The following is a 17,552-nucleotide window of genomic DNA, read 5'->3' on the forward strand; positions in this document are numbered from 1 at the left end:
GACAGTAGTAAAAATGTGGCCTACAAATTATAACAGGAGATAAAAAATGCATGCCAAAAGTGCAATGTTAGAATAGTTATGGGGGACTTCAATATGTAGTTAGATTGGGAAAATAAGGTTTGAGCTGGATTCCAAGGGGGGAATTTCTAGACAAGCCTACGAGATGGCTTTTTAGAGTAGCTCATGATTGAGTCCACTAGGGGATCAGCTTTGCTGGATTGGTTGTTATGCAATGAACCAGAATTGATTTGAGAGTATTACGTAAAAGAACACTCAGGGGAAAGTGATCATTATATAATCGAATTCACCCAGAAATTTGAGAAGGAGAAGCTAAAGTCAGATGTATCAGTATTACAGTAGAGTAATGGGAATTACGGAGGCGTGAAAGAGGAGTTGGTCAAAATTTATTGGAAAAGAACACTGGCAAGGCTGAAAGCAGAGCAGCAATGGCTGGAATTTCTGAAAGTAATTCAGAAGGCACAGGATATATACATCCCAAAGAGAAAGAAATATTCTAAAGGAAAGATGGCACAACCATGGCTAACAGGAGAAGTCATAACCAACATAAAAGCCAAAGGGAGGGCATATATTAATAATAATAATAATAAAAATAACAACAACAACATTGGCTCTGTCTGTCTAAGTAGACAATGAATGCGCCCGGTTTAGGACTCCATTGGGTGTGGAACAGCGTCGGCTGTGGCTGAATAAGCTGATTCTAGAGCGGCAGTCCTTGGCACAGCTGCTGCACATGAAGGCTGATGGCTGCGGCTGGGTGGTCACTGCCACAGCCTTCCTTCTCTCTCTTCTGTCCAACCACAGTTGAGTTCGTTTTTCCTCTGCATTGGTAATGCCCGTACGTACAACGATTTTCAGCTGTCTCTTCCCAAGTGCCCACCCTGATATCAGCAGACTTCAGGTCACATTTACAAACATCCCTGTAACGCAGCAGTGGGCGGGCGCCCTATGGGCCCGGGATCCTGCAGTGAGTTCTCCGTATAGGATGTCCTTGGGGATGCAGCCATCCTGCATGTGGCGGACATGGCCAAGCCAGCACAGTCGTCGCTGTGTGAGAAGGACATACATGCTTGGCATGCTGGCCTGGTGCAGGACGTCCTTGTTTGGCACGCAGTCTTTCCAGGAAATGCCCAGGATCCTACGCAAGCACGGTAGGTGGAAGCTGTTGAGGCAGTGCTCTTGTAGGTTGTCCAGCTCTCGCTGCTGTAGAGAAGAGTACTCAGTACGCAGGCTCTGTGCACTGCAATCTTGGTGGCTGCGCTGAGCTTGTTGTTTTTCCACACTCTCTTTGACTCTCTAAAAGCCAAAGAGAGGGCGTATAATAGAGCAAAAATCAATGGGCAGTTAGAGGATTGGGAAGCTTTTAAAAACCAACAGAAGGCAACTAAAAAAGTCATTAATAATGTAAAGATGGAATATCAAACTAAGCTAGCCAATAATATTAAAGAGGATACCAGAAATTTCTACAGATGCTTAAAAGAGAGCCGTGAGTAGATATTGGATCACTGGAAAACAGTGCTGGAGAGGTAGTAATGGGGGACAAGGAAATGGTGGACAAATTAAATAAGCAATTTGCATCAGAATTCACTATGGTAGACACTAGTAGTATGGTGGAAGTTCCAGGAGTCAGGGATCATGAACTCTGTAAAGTTACCATAACTAGAGAGAAGATTCACCTGCACCAGATGGTATACACCCCAATGTTCTGAAAGAGGTTGCTGAAGAGATCGTGGAGGCATTGACAATGATCTTTCAAGAATCACTGGATTCTGGAATGGTTCCGGAAGACTAAAAAATTGCAAATGTCGCACAACTCTTCAAGAAGGGAGAGAGGCAGGAGAAAGGAAACTATAGGCCAGTTGGTCTGATCTCAGTTGTTGTGAAGATGTTGCAGTCGATTATTAAGGATGAGGTCTCAGGGTACTTGGAGCCACATGATAAAATAGGCTGTAGTCAGCATGGGTTCCTCAGGGGAAAATCTTGCTTGACAAATCTGTTGGAATTCTTTGAAGAAATAACAAGCAGGTTAAACAAAGGAGAATTGGTTGCTGTTGTGTACTTGGATTTTCAGAAGGCCTTTGATAAGGTGTCACACATGACGCTGCTTAACAAGCTACGAGCCTATGGTATTACAGGAAAGATTCTAGCATGGATAAAGCAGTGACTGATAGTAGGAGGCAAAGAGTGGGAATAAACGGAGCCCTTTCTGGTTGGCTGTCGGTGACTAGTGGTGTTCCACAGGAGTCTGTGTTAGGACCGATTCTATTTACGTTATATGTCATGATTTGGATGATGGAATTGATTGCTTTGTTGCAAAGTTTTCAGAGGATATGAAGATAGGTGGAGCGGAAGTTTTGAGGAAGTAGAGAAGGACTTATCCAGATTAAGAGGATGAGCAAAGAAATGGCAGATGGAATACAGTGTCAGGAAGTGTACGGTCACGCAATTTGGTAGAAGAAATGAAAGGGTTGACTATTTTCTAAATGAAGAGAAAATACAAAAAAGAAACTGAGGTACAAAGGGACTTAGGGGTCCTTGTGCAGGATTCCCAAAGGTTAACTTGCAGGTTGAGTCTATGGTGAGGAGGGCAAATGTGATGTTTGCATTCATTTTAAGAGGACTAGAATATAAAAACGAGGATGTAATGTTGAGACTATAAATCACTGGTGAGGCCTTGCTTGGTGTATTGTGAGCAGCTTTGGACCTCTTATTTTAGAAAGGATGTGTTGAAAATGGAAAGAGTGCAAATGATTCCAGGGTGAAAAAGATTCCAGGATTGAATGGCTTGTCATATGAAGAGCATTTGATAGCCCTGGCCCTGTATTCACTACAATTCAGAAGAATGAGGGGTGACCTCATTGAAACCTATCAAATGGTGAAAGGCCTTAATAGAGTGGATATGGAGAGGATGTTTCCTATGGTGGGAGAGTCTAAGCCAGAAGGCACAGCCTCAGAATAGAGGGGCATCCTTTTAGAACAGAGATAAGGAATTTCTTTAGCCAGAGAGTGGTGAATCTGTGGAATTCTTTGCCACAGGCAAATGGTGGAGCAGACTCAATGGGCCAATTGGTCTAATTCTGCTCCTAACACTGCTGTGGGAGGAAATTGTTGGGGCTCTGACAGAGATTTGTAGATCTTTGCTAACTGCTGGTGAGGTAATAAATAATTGGAGAATAGCAAAAATGGTGCTCCTATTCAAGAAAGGCAGGGTTAAGCCAGGTTAAAACAGGCTGGTCTGTCTATCTTCTGAGGGACAAGATTAATCCACATTTGGAGAGACAGGGATTAATCTAGGTTATTCTGCGTGATTTTGTAAGGGGCGATGCTTTCTGACTAACTTGTTGGAATTTCATGGGTAGAGATGAAGTGTATCCATGGGGATAGTAAAGTTTCCAGTAAAAACTGTTTTAACTTTCAGCACCCTGTGACCAGTCATAATCTGCAGGGATTGCTCTGGGATATTTGCAGTTTAATGAACATTGTTCTAGATGTGAATGTAGGAGGTGTGATTAGTATATTTACAATTGACATGGAAATTCTGGTAATGTTGATAGCAAGAATGGGATTCTTCAGCATCAGGTTGATATTGAAGTATTGATAAAATGAGTGGAGCATTGGTAGATGGAATTTAATCCTAAAAAAATGTGTATTATTGCATTTTAGGAGGGGTGATAAAGCTAAGATGTCCACAGTGAATAATAGGACCATAACAAGTACTAAGGAACGGAACAATAGGTCATAGTTTCCTTCCTTAACATTGAATGAGAAGTATTCTATGGAGAATTGAAAGCAAAATTGCATAATTAAATAATTGGAAAAACAACAAGCCTCATCACTTAATACCTTGAATTTTTTGAGGTTATAAGAAACAAAAGATGAAAGAAATTAACCTTTATAGTAGAGCATAGGTACATACACCACTGAAATATATTTTTTAAAATGGTTTGCTGAGACAAAGTGAAAATTATGTACGGCTAGCTGCTATACAGCAATAAACTGATATGAAAATTCATGAGTGTGGTGATTTTAATATTAAGGAACTTGAAAGTAAAACAAGTTCTCTTTCTTGATCAGATGTCAAAATAGAAACTGGAGAGTGAAACATATCCACTCTACATTAGAATCAATCATTTAGGCAGTTTGAAGCAGGTAGGCTCCCTGTAAAATTGACATCAGTTTTTTATACACTTACTATGACATGGGCCTTTCAGCCCGTCAGTCCCATGCTGTCCCCAACAAAGTAACCAGTGAGAAACATTCCTCCTGAACAGGGATATCTGTAACTAGGGAGTATAGGATTAAATATTCAATAGGAGAGTCAGAAGTAGTTGAGGAAGAATGTTCTTTCCCCATGCATGCCTGACTCCAACACCCCTTACGCTCAGCATTCTAGATTTAAGTCATTCTTTGGGTGAATAAGTCTTCGTCAAGTATCCTCTAAATCTCCTGTTCCTTACCTTAAACCTTCACTATCTGATTGTACACATCTCTGATATGGAGAAGTTTTTCACTGGGTAGCCTATGTATGCTGCTTCTAATATTTTATCTCAGTCAAGTGTCACCTCAGCATTCTCCCTTCCAAGGAAAACAAAGGTTACCCAGTCTTTTCTCATGCTTCAAATGCTCTGTCCCAGTCAGCATCCTGGTGAAGGTCCTTTTCGATCAGGAGTTCCCAACCTTTTTTAGGCCATGGACCCCTACCTTTAACCGAGAGGTCCATGGACCCTAGGTTGGGACCCTCTCCACTCCGATCATATTCTTTGCATACTGTGGTGCCCAGAACTGCATATGTTACTCCAGCTATGGTCTAATTAACATTTTGTATTATTGGACCATAACCTTACAGATCCTATATTCTCTGCTTCAGTTAATGAAGTCATATGAACCTCACTTACTTTTCTGTGCTGCTCTCTGTAGGGGTCAATGGACACATTCGCTGTGGTAAACATGCTATATAAGTGCATTGATATTAATTAGGAGCAAAAAGAAATCTAAACATACTTGTCTCAATTTAAGACATGTTCTTATTGTTAATATTCCATCTTAAGTTAATATACTCAAAAATATAGATCACTTGCTTTCTTATTTCTTAAGCAGTTCATGACATGTTCAAAATGAAGATACCACACATAACACTTTCCATGCAGTCAACTGTGCAAAGCTCTTCAAATGTCAAGTCTATGTAAATAAATAAGTTATTTGTCTCTACATGTTTTGGAATAAACTTATTTTAGGCAGAATTATTTTTAAAAATGAAACATATTATGTTCTAAAGGCAAACAGAAGCAATGTCTGTGTCCATTCTTTGCACAAACTCAGAAGCTTCTACAATAACAGCAGATAAAATAGAGACATTGAGAAGTTGAAATTGTCCATTAGGACAGCAAATGTTAGGAAAATATCTAATGGATATAGCCAAAATAAAGGGGGTTTTGTTTTTAAAGAAGTTTCATCTCACAACACAAAATATTAGCTGCAGATGCTGGAAATCTAGTGCAACACCCAAAATGCTGGTGCAACTCAGCAGGTCAGGCAGCATCTATGGATGGAAATTCATGTTGTGGTAAGTAGCCTAGTAACCAGAGAACATTAATTGAAATAATTGTCAAATAATTAGAATGAGGGAGATTTGATAGAGGTATATAAAATTATGAAGGGCAGGCTTTTTCCACTGAGGTTGGGTGAGACGAGAACTAGAGGTCATAGGTTAAGGGTGAAAGGTGAAATATGTAAGGGAAACAGAGGGGAATCTTCACTCAGAGGATGGTGAGTCTGTGGAATGAGCTGGATGGTGGGTGTGGGTTTGATTTCGATATTTAATAACAATTTGTGTAGGTAGGTGGATGGGTGCACTATTATTCAGGTGCAGGTCAATGGGACTAGGCAGATTACTAGTATGAAATGGACTAGATGGATTGAAGAGCTGCAGTATTCTATAACTCTATCACCTGGAAGGACACAGGAGGCAAATTTCACAGGTGATATTTGTTAAGGATTCGTCTATAATGTTGTGGTCAGAAAAACTTGGTCTATACTTTTGACAGCCCTGCACAGACATAGTTGACTAAAGGTATGAAAAAAGAAAGGGGTCACTTTGAAGGGGTTATATTATAGAAACCGTGGATGAACAAAGAGATTCACATTCCACTGAAAGCTAGATCCATGGCGTTCAAGAACTCTAACTGGAAGTTCAGGCATGATCTACAAAAGGCTATTTTAAGGACGATAAAGTAATTCTGGTTGAAGTTAGAGAATGAATTGGATGCACATCAATAGGGCAGGATTTGCAGGTCATAACTTCCTCCAAAGGGAAGCCTAACATAAGTGGCTGTGATGCTTCACTCCCAATGAGGCCTTTTATGTACACTTCGTAAGGGATGATAAAACTATACCTGTACAGATCTTTGTAGCATCTGGCAAACCCGTGATATCTGTCGCAGAGACCAAAGTGAGAACATCCTTCAAGAGTGTCAGCACTCGCAAGGCAAGGGGCCTTGATGGTGTATCTGGAAAGGCATTGAAAACCTGTGCCAAGCTACTGGCTGAACAGTTCAACGACATCTTCAGTCTCTCACTGCCATAGTCAAAGGTTCCCATCTGATTCAAAAGGTTATCAATCATACCAGTGCCTAAGAAGAGTAGAGTGAGCTACCTCAATGACTATCACCCACTAGTACTTGAATGTACTATGACAAAGTGACTTGAAGTTGGTCAGGGCTAGAATTAACTCCTACCTGAGCAAGGACCTGGACCTGCTGCAATTTGCCTACCACTGCAACAGGTTTATAGTGAATGCATTTGGCTTTGGATCACCTGGACAGCAGCAATACCTATGTCAACTCTTTATTAATTACAGCTCAACTTTCAACACCACCATCCCCTAAATATTAATCAATAAACTTCAAAACCTGGGCCTATGTACTTCCCTCTGTAACTAGATCCTTGACTTCATCATCGGGAGACCGCTATCAGTGTGCATCAGAAATAATATCTTCTCCTTATTGACAATCAACATGGGCACACATCCAGGACATGTGCTTAGCCCACTGCTTTACACTCTCTAGCCACTGACTCTGGCTAGGCAGAGCTAAAACACCATGTATAAATTTGCTGATGAACAACTGTTGGCAGATGATGATGAAGAGTTGTGCAGGAGTGACTTAGATCAGCTGGTTGAGTGGTGTTGCAACAACAAAAAAACCATACACCCAGTAAACACAAAATACTCTGCAGATGCTGGGGTCAAAGCAACACTCACAACATGCTGGAGGAACTCAGTAGGTTGGGCAACATCCGTGGAAACGATCAGTCAACGTTTTGGGCCGGAACCCTTCGTCAGGACTGAAGAGGGAAGGGGCAGAGACCCTATAAAGAAGGTGGGGGGGAGTGTGGAAAGGAGAAGGCTGGTAGGTACCAGGTGAAAAACCAGAAAGGGGAAAGATAAAGGGGTGGGGAAGGGGAAACAGGGAGGGGTTAGGCAGGAAAGGTGAAGAAGTCATAGGGGAAAGCACAATGGGTAGTAGAAGGAGGCAGAACCAAGAGGGAGGTGAGAGGCAGCTGGGGGAGGGGGCAGAGTGAAACTGGGATGGGGGACAGAAGGGGGAGGGAATTACTGGAAGTTGAAGAATTCAATGTTCATGCCAAGGGGCTGGAGACTACCCAGACATTGTAGGAGCTGTTGCTCCTCCAACCTGAGTTTAGCCTCATCGTGGCAGTAGAGGAGGCCATGTATGGACATATCCGAATAGGAATGTGAAGCAGAGTTGAAGTGGGTGGCAACCGGGAGATCCTGTCTGTTGTGGCGGACGGAGCAGAGGTGCTTGACGAAGCAGTCCACCAACCTTACACCCAGCATCAGTAAGACCAAGGAATAGATTGTGGACTAAAGAAAGGGAATTTTGAGTATATACCAGTCCTCATCAAGGGGTCAGCAGTGGAAAAAGTGAGCAGATAAAGTTCTTGGATGTCCACATCTCTGAAGGTCCATCCTGGGCCCAATATATTGCTGCATTTATGAAGAGGGCATGACAATGGCTATTTTTCATGAGGAGTTTGAGGAAATTTGGTATGTCACTAAAGACTAACACATTTTTACATCTGCACCATGGAGAGCATTCTGTCTGGTTACATACTGTCTGATACTGAGGCACCAATGTATTGAATCAGAATACATTGCAGATGGTTTATAAACTTAACTGTCTCCATCATGGCACTAAATCTTCCCACCCTCAAGGACATCTTCAATAGGCAATGCCTCAAAAAGCTGTCATCCATAATTAAGGACCTTCGCTATCTAAGACATGCCCTCTTTTCATTGCTACCATCAGGGAGGAGGTACTGGAGCCTGAAGGCACACACTCTGTATTTTAAATACAGCTTCTTCTCCTTCTTCATCAGATTTCTGAGTAAACCATGAACACAACCTTAACCTTTAGCTCTCTTTTTACAGTACTTCATAATTTTTTATTGTAACTTACAATATTTTTGACCAATTGGTCTTTATTGCTGCAACAACACAACAAATTTGATGACTTACGTCACTGATAATAAACCTGGTTCTGATTCAGAGGCCTCCCAATAGTCTGTGGGAATTAAAAGAACAGATATATGGCAGATGGCAGAAAGGTGTAAAAATAACTTTCCCAGTATTAACTGAGACTGCTTTAGTGCAAGGCGATCAGGTGGGGTGAATGCATAAAATGCATCAAGAGCATCTTTTGAAGAATTATGTAGAGAGGCTGACTAGGAAGATAGCTACACATGATCTTATCAGAACAAATGAGGATAAGCAAGTGATAGGACTGTCTGTGGAGAAACCATTAAGGAACAGTGAACGCAGTAAGCTTCAAGATAGAAACGGAAAAAGGTAAGGTCAGTCCTTAAACTAGGGTCCAAAACTGAGGTAAGACAGATTGCAGAAGTGTAAGACAGACCATGGATTTGTGCCTTGGAAGGTTTCCAGGGCACAGGCCTGGGCAAGGTTGTATGGAAGACCGGCAGTTGCCCATGCTGCAAGTCTCCCCTCTCCACAACACCAATGTTGCCCAAGGGAAGGGCATTAGAACCCATACAGCTTGGCACCGGTGTCATCGCAGAGCTATGTGTGGTTAAGTGCCTTGCTCAAGAATACAACAAGCTGCCTCAGCTAAGGCTCAAACTAGCAACCTTCAAATCACTAGACGAACGCCTTAACCACTTGGCCAAGCGCCAACTGTAAGACAGAACGTGGTGGATATAGATTGGGAGTAGCTGCAGGAAGGGAAAACAACATTTGATGCAGGGGAAGCATTTAAAAGTAAATTTCTAAGAGTTCAGTGTCAGTATGGCCCTGTAAGGGATTGAAGGAAAAATAATAAGTCTAGGGAATCTTGGTTAACAAGGGGTACTGAAGGTTTAATCAGGGAAAAGAAGGTAGCCTATGTAGGGTTTAGGAAACAAGTATATTGAGGTGTATTGGATTCGGGGAGGAAGAAGGGCAATGACATGACCTTGTCAAGTAGAATTTAGCAGAATCCTAAAACTTCATACAAGTATAATAGATGCAAGAGGGTAGTTAAATAAAGAGTAGATCGCATCAGTGACCAAAACAGTGATTTATGTGTGAGCCAGAGGCTATGAGTAGTGGTCCTAAAAGAATATTTCTCATTGGCATTTATGAGAGAAATATGCTGATATTTTGGAGCACATCTGTATCAGGAATGAGGAAGTGTTAGAAAATTGGTGCATGTAAGAGCAAATAAATTCCTGTGGTTGAGAGAAGCAAGAGTGGAGAGTGTGGTGTCTCTGACAAAGATTTTTGCATCTTGATTGGCCCTGAACAAGATACCAGAAGAGTGGAAGATAGCTAATTATTTAAGAAAGACCAACCGGTGATGTCAGATGAAATTCAATCCAGACAAGAGTTAGGTAATGCACATTAGCAATCAAATTCTGATAGTGTTGCTTTAGAAAGGGACCTTAGCAATTAGGTTCATAGCTCCCTGAAAATGGTGCCCTAGAGTAATGAAAGAGACATGTGGTATGTTTGCTTTCATCCACTTCAGCACAGCTTTTAAGAGCTGGAAGTCATTTTGCTGTTGTAGAAAATGTTGGTTAGAAGACGCAGAGAGTATTGTATAGAGTTGTGGTCACCATACTGCAGGAAGAACGTGTTAGCAGTTGAGAGAGTGTAGAAGGATGTCGCCTGGATTGGAGGGCTGCAGTTATAAGGAGACATAAGTATGCTGCATACATATGTTCTCACTGGAATGTAAGAGGTGAGACTTTTAAAAATTTATTGATGTTTTAAAATCATATTGGCCATTTTGTTGGAGTTTTTTTACCCAGGACACTAGAGTCTAGATATAAAGGATATATTGAGCAAGTTGTTGAAGTCTTTTTACCTGGGGTGGTAGAGTCTTGATGTAAAGGACATATTGGTCAGATCATTGGAGTCTTGTTAGACCATAAGACATACTGTAGGAGGAGAATTAGGCCATTCAGTCCACTGAGTCTGCTCCACCATTCCATCGTGGCTGATTTATTTTTCTTCTTAACATCATTCTCCTGGTAACCTCTGACACCCTGACTAATCAATCTCCTCTTTAAATATACTCAGTGACTTGGATGCCACAGTCATCTATGGCAATGAATTCCATAGATTCACCACCCTCCAGTTAAAGAAATTGCTCATCATCTCTATTCTAAATGGATGTCCATCTATCCTGAGGCTGTGCCTCATGGTCTGAGACTCACCCACTATAGGAAACATTCTTTCCACAATCACTCTATCTGAGCCTTTCAATATTCAATAAGTTTCAATGAGATCCTCCCTCATTCTTCTAAACTCCAGTGAAACAGGCCCAGAGCCATCAAATATTCCTCATACATTAACCCTTCTGTTCTTAGAATCATTCTTGTGAACCTCTTCAAAACCAACACATCTTTTCTCAGGTAAGGGGTCCAAAATTTCTCACAGTTCTCCAGATGGAGTATGACCAATGCCTTATAAAGCCTGAGCATTATTTTCTTATATTCTTGTCTTCTCAAAATGAATGATAACATTGCATTTACCTTCTTTACCACAGACTCAACTTGTAAGTTAACCTTCAGGGAATCCTACACAAGGACTCACAAATCCCTTTGCATCTCTGATTTTTGAATTTTCTCTGCATTTTGAAAATATTCTACATCTTTATTCCATCTACCAAAATGCATGACCATACACATCCCTACATTATATTCCATCTGCCTCTTCATTGCCCATTTTTCTAATCTCTCTAAATTCTTTTGCAGACTCCCTACTTCTTCAACTCTATCTGCCCCTCCACCTATCTTCATATCATCTGCAAGCTTGGCACAAAGCCATAAATTCCATCATACAAATAGTTGACATATAACATGAAAAGAAGCAGTCCCAACACAGACCCCTGTGGAACACCACTACTCTCCGACAGCCAACCAGAAAAGACCCCTTTTATTCCCACTGTTTTTCTACTGCCAGTCAGCCAATTTTCAATCCATGCTAGTATCTTTCCTATAATGCCAAAGACCCTTATCTTGTTTAGCAGCCTCATGTGTGGCACCTTGTCAAAGGCCATCTGAAAATCCTAGTAAGCAGCATTCACTGACTCTGCTTTGCTATCCTACCTGTTGTTTCCTCAATGAATTCTAACAGACTTGTCAGGCAAGAAGGCCATGCTGACTTGGCCCGTTATGTCACATGCCTCCAAGTATCCCAAAGCCTCATCCTTAATAATGGACTCCAACATTTTCCCAACCACTAAAGTCAAGTTAACTAGCATATAATTACTCAGGGCAGCGGAGTCTAGAAGTAGAGGATATGAGTTTAAATGAGTGTAGAGAAATTAATTGAGCTCTGAAGGGTAAGTTTTTCACCCAGAGGGCCGTGGTTATCTGGAATGAGCTGCCAGAGCAGGTGGTAGAGATAGATACAATTACAATGCTTAAAATACATTGGCTTAAGTTATTAGAAAGGAAAGGCGTAGAGTAATATGTGGCTAATGGAGGAAGATGGTTATCATAGACAGCATAAATATGGTTGGCCAAAAGGACCTATTTCTGTGTGCTGTGATTCTAAATTAACTCCTTTAGTATTGAAAGATTCCACAAATATTGATAGACGTCCATGACAGTTCCACCAGAGATCTGCCAACGTACACTGAACTACCAGGACCAGCATTTCTACCAACAGTATTTGCTATGATGGGATTTGCAATGTTGGATTGGGGTGCAAATGCAGGCAGAAAGACACAAAACCTCTTGGGAAGCCTGTCTAATCTTCTTCCCTAGAACATCTTTTCCACAAAAGAAAGTTATTGCCAAATACCTTGTGTTAGTGATAAAACGAAAAATAAATCAGGCTTTTCAGTGTAAATTACTTAGGAAACATACTACAAAAAGGGCCTTTTGAAAGGTATATTGTACTTCCCAGTGAAAGTTTTTGTTTTAAACGCCTTCCTGCATTCACCTGCAGAGACAAAATTCCATACTTTTTCCACACTATATGGATTTCATTCTAGTGGGATCCCTATCTAAAGTTTGATTATTATAAATATTGACCACAGTCATAGCTAATTGCCAGATTTTATCTATTCTTTCATTTTGTTACTGCATTGAAACATGTCTCTATCAAAATTATAAATATGAAAAACTCAATCACACATTTTCCATTGTGATATATGTAAAAAGGTACAAGATTTATTGTGTTCAATTCTTTCTCAAATCATGTTCACCTCGATGTGTTAAGTTCTTTGTGAGCACTTATTTCATTGTAAGATATCTGTAGAACTCAATTTAAGTTTCAGATTTGAAGTCAACTTAAATTTTTAAATTTTAAAAATATCAGAAGATAATTTAAAAGATTAAACAGTGTTACAGGGTTAATGCATGATACTATATAGTTTGTAGAGGACTACAATATAAACTTTTTTTAGTGTTTCTGTGGAATAGGTAATTTCATTTATGAGTATGCAGAATTTCAGCAAGTTTTGTTTGGAACTTGTAATGTGATTAGAGAGGGTAGGAAATAACACCCAGGATTTTTATGCATCCAGGGGCTGAAACCTTGTGAAATAGTTTTTGGTTCTGGCTGTATATGCAGGAAGTTTCTGTGATAGAACCCTATCATATCTACATTTGTTGCAAATGAATGAATGTATTTGCTTGAACTGCGTCTTTTAACTGTAGGAAACAGCAGTGTTGAGTGACATTTCTTAGAAGTACTGCATTGAATTAATAAAATCTGGCATGTTCACTATTTTGTATGATAAATATAATTGTGTCGGTCGCACTTGTAGAAATTTCAGTAATCTACAGCCTAGTGTGTACTGGATAAATATAGACATGCCACCACTGTACGTGTTATGGTCCATCAGTGTGTGCCTTAGCTGAAAATTATCCTTTCTCTGACCTTCAGCTGTGGGAAGCTCAGCTACAGGGCAGAAGGGCATAGGCTAATTGCAACAAAACAGTCCTTCAGAACTGATTGCAAAAGAAATATTTGCCAAGAAAACTGGATAGTTTCATAATCTACGTCACTTACCACAGGAAATGGGTGACAAAATGGTAGAACAAATATTTATACATAGCTTTCTAGCTCAGAATTCTAGCAATTGAATTACAGATAAACTGGAGCTCATGGAGATTACAGCAGCCTGTTGGAGGAAGTCTACTGTGATCAGCTTGATAAAAGGGCTTGGTAGGTACTCTGTACTACAGGTATTTTTGACGTTTGTGTAACAGGCCTTGTCACCAGTAGGTTAGAAAAAAATTCTTAAAGTGATGCTGTGGTGATCTGGCAAAGCACTTAGAAACACTAAAGCAACAAAATGGTTGCCACTATAGAGCGTAGATAGTCAAGTATTGTGAAAGAAGTTGTTAAAATTATATTTTTTTGAAGTAGAAGATTAACTATAGAAAATTGCAGGAATGTTTCAGTAAAAATATTCGTAGTTTTTAAACATGTCAACACAGTCATTTCTTTGGTTGTCATCAAAAGTTAATATTTTATGATACTTATCAGTTATTTGAATGCTTCTTTACCACTTTTTGTAGTGTTTAATATTTAGAACATAAATCTACTAGCAAAATCTAGGAATTGTTAAATTATAATTAGATTAAAGATCATGACTTATTTATACCTTTGCTAATATAAAGTTTCAAAATAGAAATTCAAGCAGTTACAATACTTTATGGGATCACTGAAGTAAAGCTACAGATTCAACTTTAAGGTTACACAAAATTAATTCGCACTATTAAAAATCCAGTACCCTACTTACACAGAGATTGAATTCTGGGCTGGCAAACTTGTATGAAATGAATTTATTTTCCTTCGTGTTGTTAGTCACTGCCTTTCTAAATAAGGATCCAGTAACTGACAGTGTCAAATTACTCTTGTAATGCTTGCATGAGTATGTAAGATAACTGTAGAATGCAGTGGGTAAATTGCATTTCCAGTGTCTGATTCAATTTAATTCACATTTAAATCCAATCATTTTAGGATTGGAATTAAATATTTTATGGTTTCAACAAGTACTATCTTTCTGCCAAAGATTACAAGTTTTAAAGTATTATCATTACCTGTGACTTTTAATTTAAAATGTATACATGCTAATTAGTGGCAAATGTGAAACAAGGAGCAACAGACACACATGCATTAAAACCTAACAGTTTGCATTTTCTTCTACTGTCTCTGATTGTCAGGTCTAATAAATACTGAAACAACTTGAAAAACAAATTGAGTCCATCCATTGCATATTTGCTCCAACTTGTTTTTTTCTATTTGTGTACTTTCTGCAATTTCCTGCACAGATGTAAAAAGAAAACAAGATAAGGCCAAACAATATTCAGTCTTGATATCTTCCATCAGTAACCTGTGACTCTAGATACCACGAAGGAAATGGATATGCAGTAATCTTGTCAGTGCAATCCCCATAAACAGCTTATTGAATGAAGCAGGAGGGCTCTATGGTGGCTTCCCATGTGAGCTGCACTATGCTCGTGTTCAGCATGGTAGTGTATAACCTCGGTGTTAATGACGACAGATTTTTTTTGCTGTTGTGTCGACAGTTCCAAGTGTGTCACCTTGGACAATTGAGCGCTTAGAAAATTAAAATTCATTACATTGCAAGTGTTACAAAATTCAAATCTTCAATTGATATTATTTGAGCTTTTTCATCTCAGTTGCTAAATAATTTAACTTGCAGTATTGTATATAGATTTTATTTCTAGAATCTGCTCAAAATTGTCTTCATTGCATCATCACATTTTCTCATTCCACTGTTCTCCACTCCTAGAGAAGAATCCCAGCTAAATCTAATCATGAATTTTATATGCAACATCATGTCTAACCGGCCCTGTAATTTTGTGGGTATTATGAATTTAGTGGAAGCACTGACTGACTTTTCAAACAGAGCACGACAAATCAAGTGTTAAGCATTGGGGGAACTTGGGTTTTCTAAGACTGGAGGACAAAATTCCCCAGAAGAGCTTCCTGAAACATATTTACATTTCTACTTGTAATGTACCATTTGTTTGTACTTCGCAGTTCTTTCAACACTTGTTAGACATCTGTTCTGACCATCCTCATACATCCCTTCAGCTCTCAGCAATTCCAACCATGACCAGAACTGACCTTTCCTCCTATTTTTTTAACTATTAATTTAATATTAATTTTCTATTGTTTCTTGTCATCAGCAACATGGTTTTTTTGGAGATCAGGCTGTAGAGCTGAGATTTTATGTATATTCTATGATAGTCAGGCAGCATATTAAGAATCCTTGTAACGTGTTGGGGGATGGGTTGCTGCAATGCTATGATAAACGGATGCCTTTCCAAATAAATACACTGGCAATTGCCTGAGATTGCAAGGCAGAAGCCTGAGGCTGACTTTTGCATGGCTTCTGGTTATGCTTTGATGAAGATTGAGAACACGGCATTCTACAGCTGCACAATGGGTGGAAAGAAATGGCTGTGAGTATTCTTAGAGGTTGGAGCTGGATTCAATTCTATTTCCCATCCTGTGCTCCTATTCATTGACATTCCATACCAGTTTTCTTGTTATGCGTGCTCAATCATCCAAAGATTTCTTCACCACGTCTCACTGTAGTGTGTCGTCAACAGGACCAAGGTCATGCCATTTCTTGCTATCAGCTTTCTCAATAACTCACTATGTCCTTTTCCTATGCTTAAGGCATTCTCTCTGATACATAATGTGCTGGTATCCAGTTTGGTGGTTGAGACTGGCAGATCAGTTCGTGGGCCCCAGCTGCTTCACGTTTGATTGAAAGCTTGACGGAGTGGTATAGTAACAACAACCTCTCACTCAATGTTGATAAGACCAAAGAACGGATTGCAGACTTCAGGAGAGGGAAACGAGAGGTCCATGAGCCAGTAATCTTCAGAGAGGAACTTTAAATTCCTGGGTGTCACTATCTCAGAGGACCTGCCCTGGACCCATCATATAAATATTATTGCAAAGAAAACACAACAGCGCCTCTACTTCCTCGGGAATATGCAAAAGTTCAGCATGTTATCGAAAACCTTGGCCAACTTCTTTAGATGTGTGGTGTAAAGTGTGCTGACTAGCTGCATTATAGCCTGGTATGGAAACACCAATACCTTTGAACAGAAAATCCTACAAAAGGTAGTGGACTTGGTCTGGTACATCACGGGTAAAACCCTCCCAACCATTAAGCACGTCTACATGAAATGTTGCCATAGAAAAGAAGCATCCATTGTCAAAGATCCTACCACCCAGGCCATGCTTTTTTCTCTTTGCTGCCATCAGGTAGAAGGTACAAATGCCTCAGGACTTGCACCACCAGGTTTAAGAACAGTTACTATGCCTCAGCCATCAGGCTCTTGAACAAAAAAGGAATAGCTACACTCATTTAAGGACTTTGTTATATTGCTATTTCATGCTCGTTATTTATTTATATCTCCATTTGCACAGTTTGTTTACTATTTATAGTTCCTGATGTTTACAGTTCCTGTTCTATAGATTTCCTAAGTATGCCCACAGAAAAAGAATCTCAGGGTTATATGTGGTGACATGGATGTACTCTGATAATAAATTTTACTTTGAACTTTGAGTGATACTGGCTGGTGTGATGGAAATGGGCTTCTAACAGGTAGATGCTTTTATAACTGTAATGGTATGGTATGAGAGTTAGTGTAAACTTACTACCGCTTCATTCAATTCGGAACTCAGTAATGAGTCTGGAATAGTGAGCTGATAGAGGATATATGCATATACTACATCATCTTCTATAGCAAGAGAAACAGAAGTTTAATGGATAAAATGTTTACCATGGTTGAATATCCAGTAGAGTATAGAAACTGTGAGATGCAGTACTACAGCTAGAACTCTGAGATTCTACATGTGGCTTACAGTAGTGATGAGCTAGTATTTATGTACAAGAGGTGGAGTCCTAAATGATTGTCAGATGAATGTTGCCAGATGAGTTAATTGGTTACTATGTGTGACTTAATATGTCCAGTCAAAATAGCTTTGGTATCGTGGATTCCCAATC

The 17,552-nt window shown here is 39.8% G+C and overlaps 1 protein-coding gene across 4 annotated transcripts in view; it reads left to right on the forward strand.

Moving 5' to 3' along the window:
- Nucleotides 1-17,552, forward strand: part of LOC134349656 (protein furry homolog) — a 293,846-nt gene that overhangs the window by 56,564 nt on the left and 219,730 nt on the right. The window contains exon 1 of one of the 4 annotated variants that reach the window (XM_063054283.1): nt 13,454-13,717. The exons of the other annotated variants lie outside the window; for them this stretch is intronic. Within the exon in view, the coding sequence (XP_062910353.1) occupies nt 13,657-13,717 (61 nt within the window). The 5' untranslated portion in view covers nt 13,454-13,656. Of the gene's footprint in view, nt 1-13,453; nt 13,718-17,552 lie in introns of those variants that run through there. 4 annotated transcript variants of the gene reach the window in all.

Source organism: Mobula hypostoma, chromosome 7, assembly GCF_963921235.1.
Source record: "Mobula hypostoma chromosome 7, sMobHyp1.1, whole genome shotgun sequence".
Classification (NCBI taxonomy): Eukaryota; Metazoa; Chordata; class Chondrichthyes; order Myliobatiformes; family Myliobatidae; genus Mobula; species Mobula hypostoma.